Source organism: Bufo gargarizans, chromosome 4 (assembly GCF_014858855.1).
Source record: "Bufo gargarizans isolate SCDJY-AF-19 chromosome 4, ASM1485885v1, whole genome shotgun sequence".
In the NCBI taxonomy this organism is placed as follows: domain Eukaryota; kingdom Metazoa; phylum Chordata; class Amphibia; order Anura; family Bufonidae; genus Bufo; species Bufo gargarizans.
The window spans coordinates 94,822,203-94,844,277 of NC_058083.1; the positions used below are offsets into that span (position 1 = coordinate 94,822,203).

Below are 22,075 nucleotides of genomic sequence, written 5' to 3' on the forward strand. Positions count from 1 at the left end.
GGTAGAAGCCGTCTAGTTAAGTATATTACCTACCTCCCCCTGCTGGTGCCCCTGTGCCTGAGCCCCCTCCTTCTCCTTTGTTCACTTAGAGAAAATAAGTTGTTTTCTCCAAAACATTGGCCTTTACCCTGTAGATCAGGGATGTCAAACTCGTGGCCCTCCAGCTGTTGCAAAACTACAACTCCCATCATGCCTGGGCATACTACAGCTATCAGGGAATGATGGGAGTTGTAGTTTTGCAACATCTGGAGGGCCATGAGTTTGACATCCATGCTGTAGATGGTTACTCACCGGCCCTCAGTCTCACCTCCGGTTCCCAGCCCCCTCACTTTCCTCCAGGCCCTGCGGTGCATTCCCAGCGGTCGCATGTCTCCAGGGCCGGCCACTGCTTTTCTCTTCTGGGCATCGGGACGCCCGTTCCCGGCCTCCTTTGTTCCCCGATGGCACTCCTGCTCACTCCCTGCATTGCCGTCCCAGCCGGAAGTTCTTCCGGTCGGCCCGCCTGTAGACGAGATTCTGGCTCTGCAGCCTACTAGGCGGCAGGGCCGGTGCAAGGATTTTTGCCAACACAAGCGAAGCTACATTTTGGCGCCCCCCCCCACGCTTCTCCTCTCTGTGGTCCTGGTATCTTCTCTCTGCTTCAGACAATGGCTGGTTTAAGGACCATATTTCTCGCCCTCTAAGACACATCTAGGTTTTAGAGGAGGAGAATAAGAAAAAAATATTTTTCATTACACCTCAGGTCAGACCAGCAATCAGACCCCCAATGTTAATCAGACCTCAGCTCACAGCCCCAATCAGACCCCCAATGTTAATCAGACCTCAGATCAGAACCCCATGTCAGACATCATCCCCCAGCCATCAGCCCCCAATGTCAGCCATCAGACCCCCATGTCACATTTCTCCCCCTCCATGTCACATTTTTCCGCCCTCCCCCAGGGTGCGCCCTAAGGCGGCCGCTTGGTCTGCCTTATGGTAGCACCGGCCCTGCTAGGCGGCATCTTACAAAGTGTTTGGGGGGGGGGGGTGGAAACTGTACTTTTAAGAGCGCCCATGTCTTCTTCTTTAGGTGGCGCTGTTCCGCAGTGGTGGTCGATAGTGTCCGATGGGTTTACACAACCTTCATATTTTTATCCCCTTGGCCTAGATGTTTTTTTTTCAGCTTTTGGTTAGGGCAGCCTTCCATGGAGTATAAGATGGCTTCTCTCCTCTCTTGTTATGGAGTTTAAGGTCCTCCTCTACAGGCCTCTGCTTACCACGTTGTCATTCTCCTTGGGGAACACTCTTATGAGGTAAAACCCTTAGCCGTAGGTCTGAAGGGGACATTTTTGATCCTGGAGGACACTCTTTTCCTACCCGGTTACTCCCCAATTTTTTGTGGGTTTTGGGTCGGTTCCATTGTCTTGTTCCCATTGGGTTTCTTCACTAACTCACAATTTTTTTCTTGTGGGCCATTGTCATGACTGACATCCAGGTTCTCTAGCCCTAACTTGTTCGTCCTGGTCCTGCTGGAGTTTTGAGTTTTTGCCTTCTGGCACCCCTACTTCTTTCCCCATGGGGGGCAAACTTTGTCACATCTGCAGTTCTCTGGCGCTTGATATATAGGCGCCATTTTCAGTTCGTCTTCTTCCAATTGGTATTCCACTGAGTGGTTTCTTTTTGCACCACTGCCTATTAGCAGTCTTCGTTGTGACTGTTGATGACTCCAGTTTTTATTTCCCTGGGGTTCTGATCCTTGGGTATCAATTCCTTAGAAGTCTTCTGGCTCCATGCTGTGTTTCTCTCTCCAGTATATTCCGCAGTAGCTCCGTTTGTTCTGGTGACTGACTTGTCTTCATTCTTGTCCATCTTGTGGATATTCTGTGTGCTCTCCATTTCTTCTGAAGTCTCCTAAGCCGTGGCTTATATTCTCTGTTTTTTCTTCTGCCCAGGCGGAGCCTCTGCTTATTCAGCCGCTCTCTGGCTGGCCTTCCTGGGAATGGTTCTTTCTGCCCTTTTTCAGGGTTCCTGGTGTGTCCTTCCCCCTAATTCCTGTGCAGGGCCTTATGACCGGTCATGGATTCGTTCTGTTCTTATTCCCTCCCCATGGTACTGCTCTTTAATGTCCCATGGTCTTCTGTGTCCCTCAATGATACGAGAGAGAAAAATAGGATTTTTTTGTGCTTACCGGTAAAATCCTTTTCTCGCTGAATTCATTGGGGGACACAGAAGACCATGGTATAGCTGCTGCCACTAGGAGGCGACACTAAGCAAAAAAGTGTTAGCTCCTCTCAGCTATATCCCTACTGCATGCACTGAGCTAATCAGTTTGTACGAAAGCAGTAGGAGCACCCAGGAGAAGCCAACAGAAAACAATAAAACTGAAGAAAGACGAAGATGGGTTAGAACCAAGAACCAGAGGGACCCATCAAGGAGAGCCAGCAATGTACTTACAGGGTGGGAGCTATGTCCTCCAATTAACTCAGCGAGAAAAGGATTTTACAGGTAAGCACGAAAAATCCTATTTTCCCACAAATGCAAATGTACCGTAATATACTTTCTAAATGCTAATTTAAGTCCAAAAAAAATAAAAATGGAAAGAAAGAAACTGACTTTTTTAATCTCCGTCCAGCATTTCTTGTGCTCCTCTTCTAGTAGGTGTCGTGATTCAGCCATGCCCTTTATTTCTTGAGTGAACTGTTGACTCTGGAGGGTCACTGACCTGACATGGTCCTCTAAACGGGTCACTTCTTCCTGCAACCTCTGCTCATTCAAACGGCTGATTGAGAGCTGAGAGCGCAGCACTTCTATCTCTGTGTGCCCATCTGATAGTTTTGTCAGTTTTAGTCTTTCTTCTAGAGATCTGCAATTTATACAGAAGAAAAAAACTAAACATTTAAACAGCACAATGGATGGACAATCTTTTTTTGCCTTGCAAGGAAGGACCAGAGTGGTCTGAAACACAGAGGTGTAGTGTGTTTTATTCCTATTTACCACCGTCCATACGTATTTTTTATGCATTTTTAAAAAAGATGAAAAAATTAGCTTAGCAATGAGGGCTGGATACTCTTGAAATATTATATATGTAGGTACTGCGCGACTCGTACTCCCTATTGCTTTCTCAATCAGAATGGCACCATGAAGATACGTAATGGTTATAGCAGGGACTTACAGTTTGGTTGTGATGTCTTAATCCCAGATGCTCCTCTGTGGGTGCTGTTCTCCTGCGTCTTTCCAGTTTTCTTCTTTTCTTTTTTCCTTTTTGTTTTTGGTGCCGTTCGGGATGAGGGAAGGTTTGGGGAGCTGGGCCCTAATAGTAACAACTGTTATTTAATAAGATTATTTCTTGAGCTTGCCCCGGCCGGTGGCGCCGCTCGTGATTTAAAAGAAGCCGCTTGTTCGCGCTCGCTCGGAGCGCTGCGTGACGTCACGACAGTGGCTACGGTGGACCAGGAGGACCAAAGTTTTCTCCAACGCGTTTCGATTAGTTCGCTAATCTTCGTCAGGGATGAGTCCTCTGTCTCCTGATGCTGCTTTTGAAGGTATGTAACTCCTCCCTTCCCTGATTCCTACATCCCTGGCTTGCTTGATTGATGTGTTAGTTAAAGGCAAATAGTTCTATCTCTGAGTTGAGACCCGAGGGTACCAAAGTATTTAGGTTAAATATCCAGCGGCTTTCTGATCTGGACATTTTCTTGATAAAATCTCCTCCTCTTTTGTCTTTTTTAACTATTTCAATACCCCGGAAAGTGGTGCCGCTATAGTTTCCTCCGTGTTTGTCCTTATAGTGTCTGGAAAGTGGGTGGCCCTCGTATTTCCTTCCTATGTTATAAATATGTTCCCCTATTCTTTTACTTATAGTTCTCTTAGTGCGTCCTATATATATTTTTTTGCATGGACATGTTATAGCATATATTGCACCCTGGCTGCTGCAGTTTATGTGGTCTTTTATTTTATATGTTTCTGTGTCCCCTGTCCATTCATTTTTTATTTCCATGCTGGTGTGCTGTTTTTTATTTGTTTTTAGTTTTTTGCAATAGCCACATGGGACAAAGCCTCCCTGGGGTTTTGTTCCAAGAATGGTTTTTTGTTTCTCATTCTGTTTACTCAAGCATTATGTTGGTGGGGGCTATTATACTGCCCACATTTTTGGCCTTTCTGTATATGAATTTAGGATTTTTTGGGATTTGGTCTCCTATTATTTTGTCTTCCTTCAAGGTTTCCCAATGTTTTTTGATAATCCTTCTCAGTATTCCTGCTTGGCTATTGTATTGTGTGATGATTGGTGGCATTTCAAAGGTTTCCGTTTTTGTGTTTTCTTCTGGATTTTTCTTCTTTTTGATTAACTCCTGTCTGTCTAGTTTTCCTACTGATTCTTTCTGAATTTGTAGCTTATCCATGTTGTAGCCTTTCTCTTCAAATTTTTTTATCATTTTATCTGCCTCGATTCGGTATTCACTTTCCTTTGTACAGTTACGTTTTAGTCTCATCAGTTGTCCCTTCGGGATATTTTCCAACCACTGTGGGAGGTGGCAACTTTCACGGGATATGAAGCCGTTGACGTCTGTGGGTTTATTGTATGTCCTGGTTTCTATTTTGCCATCCTCTATATAAATGGTTAGGTCCAAGAAGTTTATTTCATTCTGACTGATTATTGGTGTAAATTCTAGGTGGTAATCATTGTTGTTAATTTCTTCGAAAAATGTAGTAAGGGCTTCTTTTTCTCCTGCCCAAATAAATATAATGTCGTCTATGAAACGTTTCCACAGGACGAGATTCGACCGGAGCTCGCCGTGGGGATAGATGACTTGATGTTCCCACTGTCCGACATATATGTTTGCGAACCCCGGTGCGAATCTCGTCCCCATCGCGGTCCCCCACTGCTGTATGTAGAACTTGTCCTCAAATATGAAATAGTTTCTTTTTAGAATGAACATAATGCATGCACCAATAAAATCTATTTGTTTCTCGGGGAGGATTCCGATTCTGTAAGCAGATTTTTGCTGCGTTACATCCTTTTTCATTTTCAATGATGGTGTATAGGGATTTGACATCCAGAGTGCCTAGAATGTAATGTGGTTCCCATTTGACCTGATTTAAGATGTTGAGGATGTGCTGGGTGTCTTTCAGGTGTGTTGGTAATAGGTCTACACACGGTTGCAGGAAGCGGTCTATATATTCGGATAGATTGCTTGTCAGGCACTCTACTCCTGATATTATTGGTCTTCCTGGGGGGTCTATTATACTTTTGTGGATTTTTGGGTTATAATAAAATGCGGCAATTCTCGGTTGTTTTGTTTTTATGTATTCAGCCTCTTTAGGGTTGAGGATGGCTTCTGTTTTTCCTTTCCTGACTAGTTCACCCTTGTTCCTTTCTGAATCCTTCTGTTGGGTCACTTTTTAGTATTTTATATGTTTTTTCGTCGCCTAGTAGTTTATATGCTTCCTGTTGGTATTTTGCTTTGTCCAGTATCACAATACCCCCGCCTTTATCCGCAGGTCTTAGAATGATTTTATTATTTTCTTGTATCTTTGTTAATGCTTCCCGTTCTGCATGGGATATATTTCCTAGGTGTTTTTTATTATTTATTAAACACCTAGGAAATATATCCCATGCAGAACGGGAAGCATTAACAAAGATACAAGAAAATAATAAAATCATTCTAAGACCTGCGGATAAAGGCGGGGGTATTGTGATACTGGACAAAGCAAAATACCAACAGGAAGCATATAAACTACTAGGCGACGAAAAAACATATAAAATACTAAAAAGTGACCCAACAGAAGGATTCAGAAAGGAACAAGGGTGAACTAGTCAGGAAAGGAAAAACAGAAGCCATCCTCAACCCTAAAGAGGCTGAATACATAAAAACAAAACAACCGAGAATTGCCGCATTTTATTATAACCCAAAAATCCACAAAAGTATAATAGACCCCCCAGGAAGACCAATAATATCAGGAGTAGAGTGCCTGACAAGCAATCTATCCGAATATATAGACCGCTTCCTGCAACCGTGTGTAGACCTATTACCAACACACCTGAAAGACACCCAGCACATCCTCAACATCTTAAATCAGGTCAAATGGGAACCACATTACATTCTAGGCACTCTGGATGTCAAATCCCTATACACCATCATTGAAAATGAAAAAGGATGTAACGCAGCAAAAATCTGCTTACAGAATCAGGGAATCCTCCCCGAGAAACAAATAGATTTTATTGGTGCATGCATTATGTTCATTCTAAAAAGAAACTATTTCATATTTGAGGACAAGTTCTACATACAGCAGTGGGGGACCGCGATGGGGACGAGATTCGCACCGGGGTTCGCAAACATATATGTCGGACAGTGGGAACATCAAGTCATCTATCCCCACGGCGAGCTCCGGTCGAATCTCGTCCTGTGGAAACGTTTCATAGACGACATTATATTTATTTGGGCAGGAGAAAAAGAAGCCCTTACTACATTTTTCGAAGAAATTAACAACAATGATTACCACCTAGAATTTACACCAATAATCAGTCAGAATGAAATAAACTTCTTGGACCTAACCATTTATATAGAGGATGGCAAAATAGAAACCAGGACATACAATAAACCCACAGACGTCAACGGCTTCATATCCCGTGAAAGTTGCCACCTCCCACAGTGGTTGGAAAATATCCCGAAGGGACAACTGATGAGACTAAAACGTAACTGTACAAAGGAAAGTGAATACCGAATCGAGGCAGATAAAATGATAAAAAAATTTGAAGAGAAAGGCTACAACATGGATAAGCTACAAATTCAGAAAGAATCAGTAGGAAAACTAGACAGACAGGAGTTAATCAAAAAGAAGAAAAAACCAGAAGAAAACACAAAAACGGAAACCTTTGAAATGCCACCAATCATCACACAATACAATAGCCAAGCAGGAATACTGAGAAGGATTATCAAAAAACATTGGGAAACCTTGAAGGAAGACAAAATAATAGGAGACCAAATCCCAAAAAATCCTAAATTCATATACAGAAAGGCCAAAAATGTGGGCAGTATAGTAGCCCCCACCAACAAATGCTTGAGTAAACAGAATGAGAAACAAAAAACCATTCTTGGAACAAAACCCCAGGGAGGCTTTGTCCCATGCGGCTATTGTAATGTCTGCAAAAAACTAAAAACAAATAAAAAACAGCACACCAGCATGGAAATAAAAAATGAATGGACAGGGGACACAGAAACATATAAAATAAAAGACCACATAACCTGCAGCAGCCAGGGTGCAATATATGCTATAACATGTCCATGCAAAAAAATATATATAGGACGCACTAAGAGAACTATAAGTAAAAGAATAGGGGAACATATTTATAACATAGGAAGGAAATACGAGGGCCACCCACTTTCCAGACACTATAAGGACAAACACGGAGGAAACTATAGCGGCACCACTTTCCGGGGTATTGAAATAGTTAAAAAAGACAAAAGAGGAGGAGATTTTATCAAGAAAATGTCCAGATCAGAAAGCCGCTGGATATTTAACCTAAATACTTTGGTACCCTCGGGTCTCAACTCAGAGATAGAACTATTTGCCTTTAACTAACACATCAATCAAGCAAGCCAGGGATGTAGGAATCAGGGAAGGGAGGAGTTACATACCTTCAAAAGCAGCATCAGGAGACAGAGGACTCATCCCTGACGAAGATTAGCGAACTAATCGAAACGCGTTGGAGAAAACTTTGGTCCTCCTGGTCCACCGTAGCCACTGTCGTGACGTCACGCAGCGCTCCGAGCGAGCGCGAACAAGCGGCTTCTTTTAAATCACGAGCGGCGCCACCGGCCGGGGCAAGCTCAAGAAATAATCTTATTAAATAACAGTTGTTACTATTAGGGCCCAGCTCCCCAAACCTTCCCTCATCCCGAACGGCACCAAAAACAAAAAGAAAAGAAGAAAACTGGAAAGACGCAGGAGAACAGCACCCACAGAGGAGCATCTGGGATTAAGACATCACAACCAAACTGTAAGTCCCTGCTATAACCATTACGTATCTTCATGGTGCCATTCTGATTGAGAAAGCAATAGGGAGAACGAGTCGCGCAGTACCTACATATATATTACTTACATCATTCATTTGATATCCAACGGTGGCGATACCGTTGCGGTACCGCTGCGTCAGCTAAATTCAGTGTAAGCGCCGGTGTACTACTACAGTATTACTCTTGAAATATGTTCATTGATCTATGTTCTGTCTACATGCAGCTGCCACTAGAGGGAGCATAGGAGCTTTCTACAGTCTAATACAGCATGCAACCATAATGCAATTATAACACATACAGGATATAACTAGGTCTGCAACGTTTACACAATGTAATCGATACAAAAAAATCCTTGATGTAATTTCCCTGCATCAAGGATTCGTTTAAATCACGTGACCACGAAGTGTGAGTGAAGTGAAGCCTCTCACTCACCGATCCATGGCCTCCCGTCGGCACCACGCTGCACTGACCAGGGCCTTACGTTCACACATAGTCAGCTCACTGCCCGACGCTGTGTGTGACGTCAGGTCCCTCCCAGTGCATGTTGGGAAGAAGATGTGGTCCGTCTCCTGCGGACTTCATGTCAGCCAGCTGCGCACTGCCAGGAAAGGTATAGAGTTAGCAGGGGCCCGAATCTGCTGGGGGCGGGGGGGCTGTTGGCGATTTGAAGGGGCTGATGGCGCTGGGGGACATAGATGGCAAAGGCATGGAGGGGCTGATGTTGCTGGGAGAGTGGTGGAAGGGACATGGATGGCATGGAACGGCTGATGGCTCTGGAAGAGTGGTGGGCGGGACATGGATGGCATGGAAGGGCTGATGGCGCTGGGGGCCATGGCACATGGCATGAAGGGGCTGATCTGATGGCATTGGGGGACATAGTGGATGGCATGGAGGCACTGGGAAAGGGGGACAGGGCAATGGATAGCATGGAGGCACTGGGAGCGGGGGACATGGCAATGGATAGCATGGAGGGGCAGATGGCACTGTGGGGGGAGTGGGGGACATGCCATGGAGGGGCTGATCTGATGGCACTGGGGGAGTGGGAGACATGGCAATTGGCAATGGATAGCATGGAGGCACTGGGGGAGGGGGGAGATGGCAATGGTTGGTATGGAGGGGCTGATGGCACTGGGGGAGTGGGGGGCATGGCATGGAGGGGCTGATCTGATGGTACTGGGGGAGTGGGAGACATGGCAATTGATGGCATGGAGGTACTGGGGGAGGGGGACATGGCAATGGATGGCATGGAGGGGCTGATGGCACTGGGGGAGTGGGGGACATGGCATAGAGGGGCTGATCTGATGGCACTGGAGGAGTGGGGGACATGGCATGGAGGAGCTGATCTGATGGCACTGAGGGAGTGGGGGACATAGCAATTGGCAATGAATGGCATGGAGACACTGGGGGAGGGGAACATGGCAATGGATGGCATGGAGGGGCTGATCTGATGGCACTGGAGGAGGGGGGGACATGGCATGGAGGGGCTGATCTGATGGCACTGGGGGAGTGGGCGACATAGCAATTGGCAATTAATGGCATGGAGACACAGGGGGAGGGGGACATGGCAATGGATGACATGGAGGGGCTGATCTGATGGCACTAGGGGAGTGGGGACATGGCAATTAATGGCATGAAGGCACTGGGGGAGTGGGGGACATGGCAATTAATGGCATGAAGGCACTGGGGGAGTGGGGGACATGGCATGGAGGGGCTGATCTGATGGCACTGGGGTGACATGGCAATTGGCAATGGATGGCATGGAGGGAGCGGATGGCACTGTGGGAGTGCTACATGGCAATGGATAGCATGGAGGGGCAGCAGGGGCTGATGGCACTGGGGGAGTACTATATGGCAATGGATGGCATGGAGGGGCTGATGGCACTGGGGGAGATGGCATAGAGAGGCTGATCTTAATTACAGACAATCGCTGCAGCAGCTGGCAGTATTCAGCTATACCCGATACGGTACATTCCGGACTGCTGTTCTTCTGACAGAATGTATATTGCAGCTGTGAAAGAAGCCTTATGTGTGTGCAATTATTTGCTATACCACTGTAAGAAATAAATATATTGTTATTTTAGGAAGGTTTTTCTTATTGGAGTACTTGATTAATTGTTGGAATAATCGATAGATCACTTGATTACTAAAATAATCGATAGCTGAAGCCCTAGATATAACACATATAGAACATAACATGCAGAATGCAATTATAGTTTGCAGTATTCTCCCTCCGTTTGTAGGAATGTCAGGACATGCCATCTCCATGCAACCTATGGTCCTTTCAGACAAAAACATGTAGGAGCCAAATTATATCTGTTGCCGCATTTGCAACCATTTTAGTGGTCATCTGAGCTCTGGGCTGGTCAAAAATGATCCGAGATGATTGAACAACACTGACCCCACTTGCAGTATGGTAATCACCTGATGCTGTTCTCCTTGTCCCTCAGCAGATCACTCACTCTCAGCACCTCTCTGTGAAGCTCCTCTTTCTGGGCTTTCGATCCTTCCAGGAAATCTGTATGAGCTTGAATGGTTGCTCTCAGCTCTGCCTTCTCCTCCTGAAGAACCTATAGAGTCAAAGAAGAAAAGCTGGCCATAAACATAAGATTTTTGATGGGATCTGTCTATAGTCAAATGCCTATAGGACACGGTAGACTATTAGCTACAGGCAGCAGTCAAACAGCAACAATCTGTTTTCCCCATGCGTAAGTGGCACCAGAAGAGCTTGGATCTGCTTATCTCCTCTACGTTAAAGGGGTTTTCTGAGATGTTAATACTGATGACTTATCCTCTGAATAGGTCATCAGTATTTGATTGGTGAGGGTCCGACACCTGGGGGCAGCTGTTCGAGAAGGCACCAGTGCTAGCAGTAGCGCCGTGGTTATCTCACTGCTTTCCCTAGGCCAGTGACGACACATTCATTGGTCACGTGGCCAAGGCGCAGCTCAGCCCCATAGAAGTGAATAGGGCTGAGCGTGATACCAAGTACAGCCACTATACAATGTACGGCGCTGTGCTTGGTAAGCACGGAAAATGCCACAGTGCTCACAGGAACTCCAGTGCCTTCTCAAACATCAGATCGGCGGGGGTCACGGGTGTCGGCCCCCCATCGATCAGATACTGATGACCTATTCAGAGGATAGGTCATCAGTATTAAAATATTGGAAAACCCTTTTAACATAGATCATACTTTCTAAAGGGTTAATCAGGGTTGATAACACTCGGCTAAAATGCCTACTACACCTCTGCTTTACAGTAGTTAAAAGAAATAACATCAAATTTCACAGACAAATATTAGACATCGGAAATGTCCGTGTGCCAGAAGCTGAAACCTGTACCAGCTGGGAGCTAGCATGGATTTCAGTTATAAATCTACTGCTTGTTAAAAATTGGATTTTTTGTGCTTACCTGTAAAATTCTTTCCTCGCTGAGTTCATTGGGGGACACAGGAGACCATGGGTATAGCTGCTGCTGCCACTAGGAGGCGGCACTGAGTGTTAGCTCCTCCTCTCAGCTATACCCCTCCTGCATGAGGAGCAGCCAGGAGAAGCCAACAGAAACCAATTGTAAGAAAGAGAGCTGGAGATGGGTCAGAACCAAGAACAGGTGGGACCCATCAGAAAGAACCAGCAATGTACAAACTGGGTGGGTGCTGTGCCCCCAAATGAACTTACAGGCAAGCACAAAATCCTATTTTCTCACTCGTATCATTGGGGGACACAGGAGACCATGAGATGTTCCATAGCAGTACCATGGGGAGTGAACAAAAGACTAGAGCAAATCCAAGGTTCGCCATGGGATCCCGCACAGAAATGTGGGGAAAGGATACAAGGGAACCCTGAATAGGACAGGAAGAGCATGAACCAGGAAGGCCAGACAGCGTAGAACACACAGCGTCTTAGACTGGGCAAAAAGTTAAACGAAGCCCAAGGGCTTGAGAGACTTCAGAAGATATGGATAGCAGCACATAATATCCACAAGGATAAGCATATCTGACAACTGAAGATGATGTGCGGAAGGTACTTCTGGATACCAAGGACTACAGAATTGCTGTGGGGGACTGGAAAAACAGGATGTCTTGCATGACAATAGGCCCCATGGAAAACAGAGGGGGGTTTACTCAACAGAAATGCGTAAGTATCGCGATGGGATATTTCAACCTGGAAAAACTGGAAGGAATTACTAGGCAACTGACAGAGGACTAGTCCTGTAGAGATTTCCCAGGTACATGGAGACCCCTAAGGGCGAATCTGTAAGGAAAATAGCGAGTATCCACTCCCTTGTAAAAAATAAAATAAAAATCCAGCATGACAAGAGGCTAAAAAGTATGGAATATAATCATTTATCAAGACAGAGATAAGGGAGCCACAACGAGAACCAATCAAAGGTATAAAACGAAAAACCATAGGGAGTAGTCTGAGAGGAAAAGACTGTCATCAGGGATGAATAGCATCCCAGCCATGCCGCAGAGAGGAATGTGGCAGAAGAGTGCAGCCAAAGCAACCTCCGTCGCTGGACAAAAGGAAGACTGCGAGTGATGCTGGATCCAGGACCATATCATGACTGGCTTTAGACAGCCTGAGGAAACTGAGCAACCACACTGTGAAAAGAGAGCAGGCTACAATACAAGAGAGAGAGAACATACACTCGTTAGGAAAAAACTTATGGAAGCCGATCCAAAAGGTAAGGATCGCAGCATACACCTCTGCTTAAAAAAGAAACGCTCCCTAAGGAGAAGGCACTGTGGTAGACAGATGCCCCCAGAGCAGTAGACGCTTGTCGTGAGACTTTTAGCAAAAGAAGCTGCTTGATACTCCACAAACTGCCTGGATCAGGCAGACCCAACTGCAGGCTGAAGAACAAAAATACCGTACTGACAGGTAGAAACATAAAATGTGCCGGCAGATAAGAACCATTTGGCCCATCTAGTCTGCTCAATATACTGAATACTATGAATAACCCCTGGCCCTATCTTATATGAAGGATGGCCTCATGCCTATCCCATGCATGCTTAAACTCCTCCACTGTATTTGCAGCTACCACTTCTGCAGGAAGGCTATTCCATGCATCCACTACTCTCTCAGTAAAGTAATACTTCCTGATATTACTTTTAAACCTTTGCCCCTCTAATTTAAAACTATGTCCTCTTGTAGCAGTTTTTCTTCTTTTAAATATTCTCTCCTCTTTTACCTTGTCGATTCCCTTTATGTATTTAAAAGTTTCTATCATATCCCCTCTGTCTCGTCTTTCTTCCAAGCTATACATGTTAAGGTCCTTTAATCTTTCCTGGTAAGTTTTATCCTGCAATCCATGTACTAGTTTAGTAGCTCTTCTCTGAACTCTCTCCAAAGTATCAATATCCTTCTGGAGATATGGTCTCCAGTACTGAGCACAATACTCCAAATGAGGTCTCACTAGTGCTCTGTAGAGCGGCATAAGCACCTCCCTCTTTCTACTGGTAATGCCTCTCCCTATACACCCAAGCATTCTGCTAGCATTTCCTGCTGCTCTATGACATTGCCTGCCTACCTTTAAAGAGGACCTTTCACTCGTATACAAACTAAAAACTAACTCTATCTGTGGGCAGAGCGGCGCCCAGGGGTCCTCCTGCACTTACTAGTATGCCTGGGCGCCGCTCCGTTCGCCCGGTATAGGCTCCGATGTCTCAGCTCCGTCTGTTGTATTGGACTGATTTTTTGTAGGAGGCGTGTCCCTTGCTGCAGTGCTGGCCAATCGCAGCACACAGCTCATAGACTGGCTATGAGCTGTGCGCTGCGATTGGCCAGTGCTGCAGCAAGGGACACGCCTCCTACAAAAAAATCAGTCCAGTACAACAGACGGAGCTGAGACACCGGAGCCTATATCGGGCGAATGGAGCGGCGCCCAGGCATACTAGTAAGTGCAGGGGGACCCCTGGGCGCCGCTCTGCCCACAGATAGAGTTAGTTTTTAGTTTGTATACAAGTGAAAGGTCCTCTTTAAGTCTTCTGAAATAATAGTCCCTAAATCCCTTTCCTCAGATACTTAGGTTAGGACTGTATCACTGATTTTATATTCTGCGCTTGGCTTTTTACGCCCCAGGTGCATTATCTTGCATTTATCAACATTAAATTTTAGTTGCCAGATTTTTGACCATTCCTCTAGTTTTCCTAAATCCTTTTCCATTTGGTGTATCCCTCCAGGAACATCAACCCTGTTACAAATCTTTGTATCATCAGCAAAAAGACACACCTTACCATCGAGGCCTTCTGCAATTTCGCTGATAAATATATTAAACAATATGGGTCCCAGAACAGATCCCTGAGGTACCCCACTGGTAACAAGACCATGGTCTGAATATACTCCATTGACTACAACCCTCTGTTGTCTGTCCCTTAGCCACTGCCTAATCCATTCAACAATATGGGAGTCCAAGCCCAAAGACTGCAATTTATTGATAAGCCTTCTATGTGGGACGGTATCAAAAGCCTTAAAGTTTAGATAAGCGATGTCTACTGCACCTCCGCCATCTATTATTTTAGTCACCCAATCAAAAAAAATCAATAAGATTAGTTTGACATGATCTCCCTGAAGTAAATCAATGCTGTTTTTCATCTTTCAATCTATTGGATTTTAGATCTTCCACAATCCTCTTCTTAAGTATGGTTTCCATTAATTTCCCCACTATTGTTGTCAGGCTTACTGGCTTTTAGTTGCCCGATTCCTCCCTACTACCTTTCTTGTGAATGGGCACAACATTTGCTAATTTCCAATCTTCTGGGACGACTCCTGTTACCAGTGATTGGTTAAATAAATCTGTTAATGGTTTTGCTAGTTCACCGCTAAGCTCTTTTAATAGCTTTGGGTGTATCCCATCAGGCCCCTGTGACTTATTTATATTCATATTAAACAGCTGACTTAGAACCTCTTCCTCTGTAAAGACACATGCATCAAGAGATTCAATAGTCTTCCTTCCTAACTGAGGTCCTTCTCCTTCATTTTCCTTTGTAAAAATTGAATAGAAATATTCATTGAGGCAGTCAGCTAGTTCTTTATCTTCTTTCATATACCTTCATTCTTTTGTTTTTAATTTGGTAATTCCTTGTTTTAGTTTCCTGTTTTCATTTATGTATCTGAAGAATGTCTTATTGCCTTTTTTCACTGATTGAGCTAATTTCTCTTCTGCCTGTGCTTTAGAAGCTCTTATAACTTGTTTGGCCTCTCTCTGCCTAATCTTATAAATTTTCCTGTAATCCTCGTTTAGATTTTTTAAAATTACTAAATGCTATCTTTTTGTTTTTAATGATTTTGGCCACTTCTGTTGAGGACCACAGTGGTCTCTTCCTTTTTTTGCTTTTACTGACAAGCCTAATGCAATTATCTGTTGCCTTCAATAATGCCACTGTTAAGTAGTCCCATTTCTCCTGGACTCCATTGAAACAGTTCCAATCTGATAGGGACTCGTGTACTACTAATCTAATTTTAGAAAAGTCAGTTTTTCTAAAATCTAAAACTTTTGTTTTTGTGTGGTGTGACTGTCACTGTACTTATAGTAAACCACACTGACTGGTGATCACTAGATCCCAAGTTTTCCCCTACAGTAATATCAGATACCAAATTCCCATTTGTGAATACTAAATCTAAAATGGCCTCCTTCTGGGTTGGCTCCTCACCTACTTGCTGTAGAGATAATCCCAGTAGGGAATTTAGAATATCTGTACTTCAGGCAGAACTAGCTATTTTGGTTTTCCAGTTTACATCAGGAAGATTAAAGTCTTCCATAATGATAACTTCCCCTTTCTATTTCCTCAACTAGTAGATCATCTAATTCTTTGACTTAGCTAGGTGGTCTATATATCACACCTACGGGAGTTACCTTATGATTATCAAGACTCTAAATTCGTCTCGCTAACTTGTATTAAATTAGATTTTATGCCATCTTTCACATACAGGGCCACCCCTCCCCTTTCTTGCCTTCTCTGTCTTTCCTATATAGAGAGAACCCTGGTATTGTTATATCCCAGTCATTACTCCCATTGAACCATGTCTCAGTAACAGCCACAAAAGCTATAATCTCAGATGCCATGATAGACTCAAGTTCATTGATCTTATGCCCTAAACTGCGAGCATTTGTAGACAAGACTCTGAGCTTCTCATTTCTTAACCTATGTGCTACTGGCATCTTCTGGCATTGTTCCGGGGGGCAGTCGGACTGCTGGATTATCACCCTTTTGCCCCTCTTTCCTAGTTTAAATGCTCCTTAGTAAATACTTTGAACTGTTCACTGAGAACATTCGTTCCCTTGAACGAAAGATGCAAACCATCTTTCCTGTACAGTTCTTTTCCATTCCAACGAGAGCTAACATGAGACACAAAGCCAAACCCTTGGTTCAGACACCATTCACCAAGCCATACATTGAATTCCTTAATGCGCATCTTCCTGTCATGCTGAAGGTTATGCACAGGAAAAACTGCAGAGAATGAAACAGTTGATGCAATCACCTGTATATAGGTATAGGTAGAAGCAAAGCTGGCGCCAAAAATATATTGGAGGTGTGTAGATTCGTCAGAGATCATCTACTGTCATAGTGTAGCAACTCTGCTATAGCATGCATGACAATGCAAATACCTGGTCTTAAAATTTAAGTACCACAGATGACCATGTCATCAGGAAAGAGTGGACGTATTAGCTAAAACTGCAAGCGTTTCAAAAAGCTTCTCCATTTCCTGTACCTAAAGGGCAAGAAAGTAAAATAAGAAGAGAAAATGCCTTCTACAGACACTAAGCTAAAACTGAATAGCTCAGTGCATGCAGGAGGGGTATAGCTGAGAGGAGGAGCTAACACTTTTTTACTTAGTGTCGCCTCCTAGTGGCAACAGCAGCTATACCCATGGTCTCCTGTGTCCCCCAATGATACGAGCGAGAAAGTTTGCGATTTTTGCATGCCAGAAAACTACCACACAGCCTTTACAAATGACCCCCAAAGAACAGAGCCGGAAGCATAGTTCAGCTGTGTAGTGGGGGTGCTGGGTTACTACAGCTTAGTTCCCATTCAAGTGAATATATGACTTACAAAAGGTTTGGGACCACCGACTTAGTAAATGCCAAACCTTTGGGTATGGCATCACAGGACATAGCATAATTGTCTAATGGGCTCCATCTCTGGGACCACAATCCATCAGGAGAACGGGGATCCCACGACTCCTCTTTGACAAGTCAATCATCGACTATTGCTCCACCTGTAGTATACCACGACCTGATTCAGAACCTCACTGAGGCTCCACAATTATATCCACATAATCCACTCAGTCGTATTAGTCTTGTTTAAAAGGTTATTCGTGATGTAGAGATAATACTCACTCTTTCGAAGCTTTGTTTGTATTTTTTCAGTCCTTTTATTTTTCAGATAAATAAATCGCTATAAAACATAGTAATCATGAGAGTGCTGAACTGATTGCTACCCCATGCTGAGCGACGTTTCGGGGGTCACGCCCCCTTAATCATGCTATTTGACAAGCAAAAGTACAGGACAACATCAAAAAATAAAGAGTGGTGGCCATGTATGTGCACGACATTCTCCACTGAAATATATGGGAGTTATGCTGCCGTTCTCCTGATAGACAGGGGTCCTAGAGGTGGACCCTGACCTAACAGACATTTAGGACATATCATGTGGAAATGCTTTACACATCTGACAGTGGAAAGCATTTTTTCATTTAAAAGTAAAAAAATGCAGGTGATTCACCAAGACGTTCCCCTTGTATCCTATGTGTGCAGGTTATGGGACATACCTGCAGTGACTGATGGACGGACTGAGGAGCAGCCTTCTGCTACAACACACGGGTCTCACCTTCATTGTCTGCCGAGCTTGCTCAAGTTCACGCTCTGCTCTCTCTCGCCCTGTCGTAGCCGTCTCCAGCTGCAATTTCAGACTTTCGAGCTCTTCTTCTTTGGCATAAAGACTGTCATTAGCACGTACCAGCTGACCACTGATGTGCTGGAGCTCTGAACGACCGGCCAAACTGGTTTGTTCTAGCATATGTTTTCGGCTCTGAGACTGTTCCTGATGGATTACAAAGAAAAGAAGGAACATTTTGAAAATTCTATAAGTTACTAAAATTTAGTAATTGGGGGGGGGGGGATAAAGCATATAATTAGCCAAACTGTGATTGAATTAATATACATCTGGACGGACACCTCATACAGGTTATACTTACCTCGCTACCGGGCTCCTGACCACAAGGCCCCAACTGCATCTGCCATAGAGGCTCGTCCCTGTCTGCTATTGGCTGTCCCAACCCCCCCCCCCCGGATGTTTTGATCAGCGCAACGGGGAGATGCAAAACCGGCCATGCGGGCATTAGGAACGACACAGGTGCTGGGGAGCGAGGTAAGTATAACCTCTATGAGGGGCCCAGGCATTGGGGGGTCATTATAGGTCTTGGATAACCCCTTTAAATCTGCCTGTATACAAATATGCTCATAATAAATATTAAAAGACAGACAAATAGCAATGGATTACAGGTTGACGGACAAATGCAAATCTGGTAGGTCCAGATGCTACATGCAGCAGAAACCTAGGCCACAGGCAGTGGCCATTGGCTGCACAATTTTTTGGGTAAAACGGAGGGACTACTTTCAAAATGATGGAGCCAAAGACTCCTGCATGTGGACAGGGTTTCAGCCGGATGGAGCAGTGGAACGTCTGTTCTTTAAACCCTTTAAACGTTACATTTATTTTGTCATCTGTATCATTGGGAGACACAGTCTTGACCATGGGTGTAGCTGTTGCCGCTAGTAGGCGGACACAAAGTGTAAGCGCCTCCCTCTTCAGCTATAACCTTCCTACAGGGACTCAGCTAAATCAGTTTTAGCTTAGTGTCTGTAGGAGGCAGACCTTCCTGTGTTACAGATCTGTAGTTTTTTTTAAATATTTTTTCCTTTTTTTTCTAGAGGGAGTTTCAGGCAATCCTTAAAACTGCCTGCACTCCCATCCAGGAGACGGGAGTCCAATGGGTCCCCCGAGCCCCCTGCTCCTTCCCGTTCTCCAGAAGCAAAGGAGGACCAGAGGTTCCCATAAAGCTTCTGTTTGCCTCCAGAGTTCGTCTCACCACAGCCGTCCACAGCAAGTCCCCACTGTAGTGTTCCTCCCCAAGGGGCCGCACACCAAAGGTGGTAATCCGGCTGGAGCCAGGGGGGCAGAAGACGCTGGTCAAGTGAGTTTTTTTTTTTTTTTTATAAATAAAGGAGGAGGAATTGGCCCCAAGGTGCTCCCCCCTTCCAGTATCCTTCCCTTCCCAAGTTTCGTGGTCCCCATGTGGCTGGGCCCCTCCAGGAGGGATGTTCTTGAGTTTAGGGCGATTAGACTCTCTCTGCGGTAATGGTGGCATACATCAATCACCAGAGCGCCACCCAGAGCCCGGCAGCCATGGAGGAGACGGCGCTAATTTTCAGTTGGGCCGAGAAACAGTTCACTTCCTCTGCGTCGACAACTGGATCGCAGACTTCCTCCGCTGGGAACATCTCAAACCCGGCGAGTGGGCTCTTCACCCGCAGGTCTTTCGAGCCATCTGCGAGTGGTGGGGGCGACCGGATGTGGATCTCATGGCCTCACGCTGCAACAACAAAGTTGAGGACTTTGTCGCACGGTCCAGGGACCCCTTGGCCCTGGCGTGTGAAGCAGTCGTCTTCCAGAATTTAGGGGTCTTTTCAGGCCTGTGTGGTTCTGGGTTTGTACATAGTGTGATTTTCTTGTTGTCTGGCTTCTCCTACTGCTTTTACACTAACTGATTTAGCTTAGTCCTTGTAGGAAGCGTATGGCTGAAGAGGGAGGAGCTCACACTTTGTGTGCTTAGTGTCCGCCTCCTAGCGGCAACAGTTATACCATGGTCAAGCCTGTGTCCCCCAATGAACGAAAGAGAAGCAGATTTTACGGTAAGTACAAAAATCTAGTTGTTGCCTGGAACAGTTCTCCTTTTTGAAGAAGTTACATTTTAAATAGAACCAAAGCAGGAACCATGTCTAAAGGCCCCTTTACACTTGTAGATCTATCAGACAATTATCAGACAATCGCCTGCTCGTCAGTAATGGAGACAGCTGTATTTACATGCAGCGATCTCCTCCACAGTATGAGGAGGAGAGATCGCTACTGCCATCGCTCTTCCCCATACAGAATCATTGTTTGCCTGCAGCAGAGGCTATTTAGACGGCACGATCTACTGCCGGCAAATGATGATTTTGGTGTCCACACAAACTGTGGACGCTCGTTCATCGAGTAATTGGCGGCATCTTTACACCGCCAGATAATTGCTAATGAGCATTCCCACGAACGTTTGTTAGCGATTATCTGGCCGATTCTAGCCTGCGTGTAAAGGGGCTTAAGACATACTAGATCAGTTATGGCACTATTTTTCTTACTCCATGAAATTCATAATAGGTAAGGAACAATAGCCCAGGTGCACATCTCTTTTTCTACCCTGGGGTTACAGAGATGAAAGGGGTTACTTAAGATGTAATCACATGCTTTTGATGTGACAGTTTCATTCATCTGAATGTGGCATGCAGAGATCCATGCACTTGCTGCAGAAGAAAACCCCTTTATATGTAAGGGTGTCTTCACATGCACGACTGAAAATAATGTGCTTGCTGCCCCATTCAAATGAATGGAACTAATTTTCAGTCAGAATTTTCTGCCATAAAATCTGCCGGGTGTGAAAGCACCCTAAGGAACAAATTTACAGTCACAGAAATCCTTCACCCCACTCCTATGTACCTGATATTTTTCAGTTTGTTCAGCCAAGGTCCTGCGCTGAGCTTCCAGTGCAGCTACCTGCTGCTGATACAAAAGACGCTGCTTCTCCCAATCTAAAGACTTTTGGCGGAATTCCTATAAGAAACAGAAATATAGTCCAAACGTGAGATGAAAGAAAGAAGAAATGTCCATACTGAAAAAGGAGATTTTTTGTGCAACTCACCTGTAAAATCTTTTTCTCGTCTTTTCCATTGGGGGACACAGACCATGGGTATAGCTTAGAGGTATTAGTAGGAGGGACACTATGCAAATACAAAAGAGAGCTCCTCCTCGGGCTATACCCCCAGGCTCCACCAGGAGGAACTCAGGCGTTGCAAAAGCAGTAGAAGGAGAAAAGAAAAAAAATAATGGAAGCCATCGGACCAAAGCCCATGAGGTCCAACCACAAACAGAACTGAATTGAACCCCTCCTGTAACAGGCAGAATGGGTGGAAGCTGTGTCCCCCAATGGAAAAGACGAGAAAAAAATCTCCTTTTCTCGTACATTCCATTGGGGGACACAGACCATGGGACGTCCCAAAGCAGTCCATGGGGTGGGAAAAAACATCAGCACCACCCGGAGGAACGTCCAACGGTCAAACAGGAACCCCAGCCTGCAAAACCCTGCGGCTAAAAACAGCATCAGCCGAAGCCAGCGAATGCAACTGATAGAACTTTGTAAAAGTATGTAAGGACGACCAGGTGGCCGCCTTACACAGCTGAGACACAAAGGCATGATTGAGCCTTGCCCATGAAGCTCCCACCACCCTAGTGGAGTGAGCGGTAATCCAAGCCGGGGGAACCTTACCACGAGCGCGATAAGCCGCGGAGATAGTCGAGCGGATCCATCGCGCCACAGTGACCTTGGAGGCCGCCAGACCCTTACGAGGTGCCACAGGAATCACAAAGAGGGAGTCTGAACGGCGGACGGAGGCGGTAGCTGTCAGATACACCCTCAGGGCCCGGACAACATCCAGGGAATGGAGAGCGCGTTCCTTGGGGTTTGCCGGAGAAGGGCAAAAGGAGGGCAGGACAAGATCCTCATTAAGGTGGAAGGAAGAGCCCACCTTGGGCAAAAAGGAGGGAACCGGACGGAGTACCACCTTATCCTGGTGAAAAAACAGAAAAGGCTCCTGGCAGGAAAGTGCGGCCAGGTCCGATACCCGCCTAATGGACGTTATAGCCACAAGGAAGACCACTTTCCAGGTGAGAAAGGTCAGGTAAACCTCCCTCAGAGGCTCGAAGGGGGCCTCTGGAGGGTGCACAGGACCAAGTTGAGATCCCAGGAAGGTAAAGGGGGGACATACGGAGG

General features: G+C 45.3%; 1 protein-coding gene across 4 annotated transcripts in view; it reads right to left on the reverse strand.

Moving 5' to 3' along the window:
* The window catches only part of CEP63 (centrosomal protein 63), a 65,066-nt gene that overhangs the window by 18,841 nt on the left and 24,150 nt on the right, over positions 1–22,075 (reverse strand). For 3 of the 4 annotated variants that reach the window (XM_044291576.1, XM_044291573.1, XM_044291574.1), the window contains exons 6-9: positions 20,746–20,859; positions 17,824–18,036; positions 10,416–10,561; positions 2,593–2,842 (exon numbers count right to left, since the gene is read on the reverse strand). In XM_044291576.1, coding sequence (XP_044147511.1) covers positions 2,593–2,842; positions 10,416–10,561; positions 17,824–18,036; positions 20,746–20,859 — 723 coding nt within the window. The remainder of the gene's footprint in view (positions 1–2,592; positions 2,843–10,415; positions 10,562–17,823; positions 18,037–20,745; positions 20,860–22,075) is intronic. The other variant, XM_044291577.1, reaches the window with a different exon arrangement.